This window comes from Morus notabilis, unplaced genomic scaffold (genome assembly GCF_000414095.1).
Source record: "Morus notabilis unplaced genomic scaffold, ASM41409v2 Scaffold172, whole genome shotgun sequence".
NCBI classification, from domain to species: domain Eukaryota; kingdom Viridiplantae; phylum Streptophyta; class Magnoliopsida; order Rosales; family Moraceae; genus Morus; species Morus notabilis.
This window is the reverse complement of record NW_010362230.1, coordinates 1,094,111-1,102,263: the sequence shown is the minus strand read 5'-3', so window position 1 is coordinate 1,102,263 and position 8,153 is coordinate 1,094,111. Positions and strand designations below refer to the sequence as shown.

At 36.7% G+C, this 8,153-nt stretch overlaps 1 protein-coding gene across 1 annotated transcript in view; it reads left to right on the top strand.

The window, feature by feature from the left end:
- LOC21407899 (DENN domain and WD repeat-containing protein SCD1) overlaps positions 1–6,808 on the top strand; it is a 12,179-nt gene extending 5,371 nt beyond the window's left edge. The window contains exons 6-18 of the mRNA XM_024167781.1: positions 1,901–1,948; positions 2,155–2,212; positions 2,413–2,496; positions 2,855–3,107; positions 3,224–3,423; positions 4,064–4,128; positions 4,303–4,426; positions 4,898–5,079; positions 5,188–5,259; positions 5,351–5,511; positions 5,631–5,672; positions 6,116–6,324; positions 6,533–6,808. Coding sequence (XP_024023549.1) covers positions 1,901–1,948; positions 2,155–2,212; positions 2,413–2,496; positions 2,855–3,107; positions 3,224–3,423; positions 4,064–4,128; positions 4,303–4,426; positions 4,898–5,079; positions 5,188–5,259; positions 5,351–5,511; positions 5,631–5,672; positions 6,116–6,324; positions 6,533–6,628 — 1,594 coding nt within the window. The 3' untranslated portion in view covers positions 6,629–6,808. The remainder of the gene's footprint in view (positions 1–1,900; positions 1,949–2,154; positions 2,213–2,412; positions 2,497–2,854; positions 3,108–3,223; positions 3,424–4,063; positions 4,129–4,302; positions 4,427–4,897; positions 5,080–5,187; positions 5,260–5,350; positions 5,512–5,630; positions 5,673–6,115; positions 6,325–6,532) is intronic.
- Positions 6,809–8,153: the final 1,345 nt, after the last annotated feature.

Sequence of the window (8,153 nt, the reverse complement as noted above, 5' to 3'; positions counted from 1 at the left end):
TGTCCGCTCCTTCTTCAGCCTTTGCTTGCTCCGTGAGATGAGCCTGGGGCCTCTGTTGTCTACCACGTGTTCCCCACTCACTGCTTGGAGGTTTACCATTCAACTTCTAGCAATTTTCCTTGGTATGCCTCGACTTCTTGCAGTAGGTGCACCACAGATTATCTTTATTTTCCCTTCTCTGGTTCTCCCTTCCTGAATTCCTTGGCTGGTCATCCTTATTCTTCTCCTGATGTTCTGATGTAGTCACCCCCTTCCATACCACTCGGTTTTTCTAGCATCACATTCCTTCGGCTCTCCTCTCCTCGAATAATTGAGATGGCCTCTTCCAGTGAAGGAACATCCTCCTTACTGAGTATTTGTAACCGAACTTGATCAAATTCAGAATTTAATCCAGCCAAAAAATCATACACCCTATCACCTTCAATGTATTTCTTGAGGAATTGCTGCATCATCCGGGCACTTCATTTCGAACACTCAGTAGTGGTCCAATTCCTGCCACATCATCTGCAGAAAATTGGCATACTCTGTGACAGCCATGTCTCCTTGTTTCATTCCATTTGTCTTGATCTTTATCTCATAAACCTGGGCTGCATCACGTGCTTTCGAGTAGGTACGTTGGATATACTCCCATATCCCCTTCGCACTAGCCAGAAACATACAAGTATCACTAATGGCTGGTTCCATTGAATCCCACAGCCATGACATAATCATCGAATCCTCCTCATCCCATGCCACAAATCCAGGGTCTGTTTTTGCTGGTCCAGTCCCAAGCAGATGGCTGATTTTTCCCTTTCCTTTGAGGTATGTGCGAACAACTTGGGACCACTTGAGATAGTTTCTCCCGTTGAGTCGATAAGACGCTCTAATATTCTGCAAGTCTCCGGTTTTCTGGGCAGGAGAAGCCTCCTCAGTAGTCCCGGAAGTGTTGGTGGCCTTGGAATCGGACATAATTGAATGAAGGGAAAAAAAAAATTGGATTTCAAGGAGAGGATAATGCAGTAATGGCCGGCAGCAATGAAGGCACTTGGCAGCGACGGCAGCAATGAAGGCTCCTTGGCAGCGACGGCAGCGATGAAGGCTCCTTGGCGGCTACTTGGCGGCGTAAAACCCTAGAGAATCGTCCTAGGGCTGTGATACCATGTTGCAAACTAGGGATTGGAAAATATCTTTGTATTTCCGTATATTGAATAATTACATTGCTAGGTATTTATAGAATTTACATAGAGAGAAAATAGGAAAGAATATCTACCACAATCCCTGAAAATCAGGGATTGTTAAAACTAATTTTCCTAATTGATTTTCAGGGATTGTTAAAACTAATTTTCCTAATTGGTTTCCTGCCTAAAATACCTCTCGACACTTCCTTTTTTTTTTATATATTCTTTTTCATCCTAGTCCTTTGACCTCTTTTCCTAAAATCTTCACTACTTAAATGTGTTTCTCTAAAATATATTTTTCCTCTAATTTTCTCTTACCAAAATCATTTTTTCCAAAGACAGCTCAATTTACACATTTTTAAAAGGGAAACCATATTTTTCTTTTATAATCCTCTAAAATATTATTAGGACAATTAATATTCTTTATAATAAATTTTCTTTTATGGTCTTGTGGGGCATCCTCCCATCTGACTTTTACTTCTGTGCTTTTGCTCGACTTATTTTAAGTAGTTTAGTAAATTGTGATGAGTATAACTTCTTTTCTTTTTCTTTTTTTCTTTTTGTGTTGTTTAGTTCTTTTCCAGTCTATGTTGGTTGTTTTTCACATACTCGTATGAGTGTGTACAAAACTAACCAGTATTGATATTTTGCACTTAATATTAAATTGCCTTTAATATGTCTATCTGTTAACGGATTTTCAGATTTTTTTATTAACTTTTAAATTTTTAACATGCTTATTGCAGATTTTGGGAAGGATATTTTGACTATCTTATGGAGCGGGCCTCAAACAAGTAAAGATCCTATTGAATATAAGTTCAGCTATTAATTTACTTTAATTTCTTTTTTTTTTTTCCCTGTTTGGTAGCTATTAAAATCACTCTTTTCTATCGGTGTTATAGGCAGAAATAGTTCTCATAATTTGATGAAAAAGAAAAGTGAAACTTCTCTGCAACATGCATCTTTTGCTAACTAATTTTCTGTTCTCTTTATTTGTCAGGTCAACTAATTATGCATCTTTGGTGACAGCACAGCTGATAGTTTTGGCGTCACACATGGTAAGGTTTATTGTTGCTGCTAGGACCTCCAAATCATGCAAGCCTATGTTCAAATCACCCTCTCTCCAGATGAGGGCTTGCTTTGCCCAACCATTAAAGGAAACTACTCCCGCTACTGCTTGCTCTTTTTTTATTTATTTATTTATTTATTTTTTGGGCACGTATTCCCTAGATTTGACAATTTGTTATTTTTCATGAAGGCTGGATTGGGACTACCAGATACTGACGCTTGGTACATGATTGAAACAATAGCGGAGAAAAACAACATTGGTTACAAGCAATTTGTAAGCTAAATTATTCTTCTTTGGTGCTTGATGATCTGGTTCTCAAAATTGTTATCTATGACAAAATTCAGTTTGGTTTCAGCACTCGATCCATTTTTCTGCCAGCCTATATGATTCTCTTTCTAAGATATTTGGTTGTGTACGTGCGTGTGTCTGTGTGTTTCTCATTGTTTATCACGATGTGCTTCTCTTGTGTGATTGATTTGGTGCCCGTTTATGTTTCCTTTTTAGTTTATTTTTGTTTTCTTTTATGTCCTATTTGCTCAGAATCTTCATAATGCCATTCTTTCTTCTCTTGAAGTACATGCTAGTGGTTTATCAAAGTCATAAGTGACAATGTTCCTTGATTGGTCTTCAGATAAAGCTCAGAGGATTTTTGTCTCATATTGAGCAACTTCGTATTGGTTACTGGGGAATCATTTCTACGATGACTCAATCCATTTCTCATGGATTAGCATCCCCACGTTCACCTAAGGATGAGAATCAGCAACCTGCTGAGGCTTCTGTAGTTGGAAGAAGCTGGGGTCAAAGCATGTTCCGCAGGGATACAACATCCAAACCGAATTCTCTCAGTCGTGTTCATAGATGGACTTCTGATAGTGGCTCAGCAGGTAACATTTTTCCCAATGTTACGTTCATGTATTGATGGATTGTACTTTTATGCAATCTAACTATGTATCATCCTGGATTTTTTCTGTTTTTCTTTTCTTTTTTTTTTTCCCTCCAGCTGCGAATGAGAATGGGACTCCTCGCAAGCAAGATTTATTGACTGCTGCGCAAAAGAAAACTCAAACCAGTGTTCGCGTGCTTAGGGGTCACAGTGGTGCTGTCACTGCTCTGCATTGTGTATCGAGAAGAGAAGTTTGGGATCTTGTGGGTGATCGCGAAGATGCAGGTTTCTTTATCAGCGGAAGCACGGATTGCACAGTAAGCCAACATATATCAATGTTTCTTCTGCCTTATATTGTGGAACAGTCCTTGTTGTAACTTACCCTTCACTTGGCGCCTTTACATTGGTGCACCACCCCCTATAGACTTGATAGGAGTAGTTGCTTGCTGGGGCAGGCCACTCTTCATTCTTCACTTGAAACTAATGAATGTGGGGTGTTGGGCCTTGTTTAATATGCATCTATGTATAAAAGGGAGTTGGGTAGTATATATGTATAAAAGGGAGTTGGGTAGATGAAGTTTAAGACGCTAATTTAGCAGTTTCTTGGGGTATTTGGTTAGAAAGGAATAGTAGAATTTTTGAAGAGGGTGGGGAAGATAGCTGTGTTTTATGGGAGAAAATAAAGTATTGGGTTTGTAAGTGGATGCATTGGGATAGAGAGTTTGGCAGGCCAATTTTTTCAGTTTTGATTAGGAGTTGGGCCCCTTTTTGTAGTCCATCTCCGTTCTGGTCGTTTCTTTTTGGGACTGTTTTTCCTAGTTCTTTGCCTTTGCCAATTTTGTTTCTGTTAGGAAAATTCTTCCTCTGTTTGTATCTTATTTCGCTCATCAATACAATTTCTCTTTTTGTTTTTTCCTTTTTCTTAAAAAAAAAAAAAAAACTTTGATATCATTTCAGGTTAAGATCTGGGACCCTAGTCTCCGTGGTTCTGAACTTCGGGCAACTCTGAAAGGGCACACAAGGTCGTTTTCATCACACTTATTGATGTATTTGTTGGGTACACATACAAGTATTTGTCTGGAGCGATCCCTGTACTTGCTTAAATGTAGTTGTTGCTTTGGTTATTGAAAAGTAATAAATGGCCTTAGAATTTAGATTGACGTCTTTTCCCCTGCTTGTTTTGCCTTCATGTGCAGGACCATTCGTGCAATAAGTTCTGATAGAGGAAAGGTGGTATCAGGATCTGATGATCAGTCTATTTTAGTGTGGGACAAACAAACCGCTCAGCTTCTTGAAGAGCTGAAAGGCCATGATGCACAGGTAATTCGTACTCAGCTTGGACTGTTATTTTTGGCATCAAAGTGATCGGACAAAGTACAATATAGAGAGAGTATGCAGAATGGGAAATAAGCTGCAATTTGTGCATAAAGTTCATTAAAAAGAAAGCAGAAATTTGCAAGTATGAAACAAAATTATTTACAAGTTTGATTTTGATGCTTAATTAAACAACTGGAGCCCAGAGAATGGAAGTGGCCAAGGATTTTCCCTTACTAGTCAGTCAGACTTTAAATTCAAACCATCTATGCTAAAAAAAAAAAAAAAAAAAAAAATGTTCTTTGGCCATAAACTTTCTTTTTTCACGAAGTTATGTTGAAAACACCTTCCAAAGAAAATTCCTCATAACTTATTCCACCCCCCACCCCTGTGTGTTCTCTAACGGATACTTTCAAAAAACAGCTGGCAAATATGTGTAACTGTTGGTGAAGATGTTTTTATTGTCCATCCTTGTAGGTGAGCTGTGTACGTATGTTATCAGGTGAACGTGTCCTCACTGCTGCTCATGATGGAACTGTAAAGATGTGGGATGTAAGAACAGATACTTGTGTAGCAACTGTTGGCCGTTGCTCTAGTGCGGTTTTATGCATGGAATATGATGACTCCACTGGAATTTTGGCTGCTGGTGGTAGAGATGCGTATGTATTTTGAAGCTTAAACTCATGCTTGATTTAAAACTAAAAGCATCAAAATATTTTTGAACTTAAATGCCCAAAATATGACATGGTGAGTTTGTGCTTTATCAGAGTTGCAAACATTTGGGACATTCGAGCTGGTAGACAGATGCACAAGCTCTTAGGTCATACAAAATGGATTAGGTGAGTTTAAAAAAAAAAATATCTATGCAATGCACTTACACATAGTCTTGACTGAGCGTTTTGGCGGAAAAACATATTGGTTTGTATGCAGGTCGATTAGAATGGTTGGGGATACAGTCATTACTGGTAGTGATGATTGGACAGCAAGAATGTGGTCCATCTCCCGAGGAACCTGTGATGCTGTTTTGGCATGCCATGCAGGTCCAATATTATCTGTGGAGTATTCTGTGCTGGATAAAGGAATAATTACAGGTACTTCTGTTTTTTTGTTGTGTTTTGTGTTTTGTCTTTAAATGCTCCTTTTATGTGGTAATTTGTTACATCTTTGCATATTTGAATTGTTTAAATCATATTTTTTTTTTCCTTTTCAGGTTCAACTGATGGGCTGCTTCGGTTTTGGGAAAATGACGAGGGTACGAGCATTATTGATCTTTGTACTTTACATTTATCACTATTTGTTCTTGGAAGTTCCATCATTTAAAAGATTCTACCTGGTTTGATCTTTTAGTTTTGATTTGACTTTGTATCATACATCTTTCATTCCTGGAGATTGCTTTAGCAGATGTATAATTAAGAATCATTTATCTTCAAGTCATGGAATAGCCTACATGCCTTGGCAATATCTTTCCTCAAATTTATTTTCCTAAATGTTTAAAGTTGTCAATGTTTAATTACACAGATTTGATGATATGTTTGGGCAAGTTTTGTCTGTGTTTCGTGAATATCTTTCCATGGTTGGTCACAATAAGGAAAGCAAGTACATGTTTACAATTATACATTCGTTCACCTAATTATGAAAACATAAAAGATAGCTTTGCATACTACCATTAACATTGACTTCCAACCATTGATGCAGGAGGCATAAAATGTGTGAAAAACGTTACCATTCATAACGCTCCAATACTATCCATCAATGCCGGAGAACACTGGTTAGGAATTGGTGCTGCTGACAATTCCATGTCTCTCTACCATCGGCCTCAAGAGAGGCTTGGTGGCTTCTCAAGTCCAGGAGCGAAAATGGCTGGGTGGCAACTCTACCGAACACCCCAAAGGACAGTTGCAGTGGTATGGCATTATTTTAGTTTATTGTATATGCACATTCTTTCGTTTTGCCTTTTCATTTTCAAAATTGAGAAAGAAGCTCTATTACATTCCCTGGCAGCACAGACCCCTAAAATTTTGTCTCCACATTTCCAGTTTTGATTAAAATGGTCCGTTAATAATTACTTAAAATTCCCCTGATTTTTACTTCGTGTTAAATGATGGAATGCAGGTGAGATGTATGGCATCTGATCTTGAGAGGAAAAGGGTATGCAGTGGAGGTCGTAACGGACTTCTTAGATTGTGGGAAGCCACCATTAACATCTAAAGTTTTTGCATAATTTATGTTCAAATGTCACACGGGAAATGTTTGTCAATTGCCATGTCAATGATCTCACCTTTTCCCTACTTTATCGTGATTTCATAATTTTGTTTTGAGAAATTTATTTTCTGATCTTCATTCCATAATTTATTTGAGAAATATCCTACAACTTGTAGAATTGTGTAATTTTGGTGAAGCTCAAGTTTGATTTGTTTCGAGGTCGAGAGAAAGTATGATTGTTTTCACTAATTTACCTTAATTTGTATGATTGTTTTTATTATCACTTTCACTAGTTAGTTATTTTCTTTTATTAGTTCCTTTTTTGATTTAATAAATTTGGTGGGAACTTTCGTTTGGGATGGGACCTTTCAGTTGGTGGCAATATTGTTAAATGAGTGTTGCTTGGACCCCAATTCCAATTCTAATTTTTTGATATCGCTTCATGTTAATGTGATAGTGAGTTGTCATGTTTTCATTGTAGATGCAATTTCTTATATTAATTAGTGTGACATTCATTTAAACACCTAAATACAAGAGAATAACAATTCACATCAGTCATACGTAACATCAGTCACATCAGTATACATACATCTTATATATGCACGATTCAAGATTTAGTTTTAATAGTTTTGACGCTTTTATTTGCCGGTCATACAATCAATAATATGATTATAAATAGAACACATATTAATACATGAAATAAATGCATTACTCTTTACTATCTCTTAAAATGTGACAAATTCACTAATGTGTTTATTTCTTAGGGCACCAGATCTAACATAGGGCCTTTTTGATGTACACTTTTAACTTTGCATGTACGCATTACCGCAAGGAGGCAAGGAGCAAAGGGGCTTTTATTTTTTTCTTTGCTTGCAGTTTCAGATTTAATCTTGATCGTTGATCTAATCAGTTGCAATCCAACCAATAGACTTAAATCCCTGTACATACACGTGTTCTTGAAATAGAGCGTTTGGAAATTGATGCATCTATAATAACATGGGAAAAAACAAGAAATGCCATTCAAGATGGGGAAAACATTTATTTCTGTCGCTTCACTAAAAAATAAAAAATAAAAGATTACAATGACACCTAATTATTTAGAATGATATAAATAATAAATCTGCACAGAACCATAACAAATCTTGTATTTTTCTCTAATAACAACTGCGGTAATTCATGTAAAGATATCTTATGACGAAAGGATGTGTCTATTGTAATAGTTATGCCTTATCATCAAAAGAAACGATTTTAGACATAAATAAAGTCCAAAGATATTAGATCAGTTTTATTTTTTATGCAGAAATTCAAGAAGATTGTCATTCACTGGAATTTTGTTGGTTTATGGTATTTTGGAGGTAATTTGTCACAAACATTTGTGTGTGACCCACTAAACCATGATTTCTAATTATGAGCTTATCTAATTTTGTAAGTAAACTCATGATTAAAAGAGACGTGTTTGGAATTGATTCCGTTTTTATTTTTTACGTTTTCGAGAAAAAAAATGAAAACGTTTCTAAAACAGCGTTTGGCG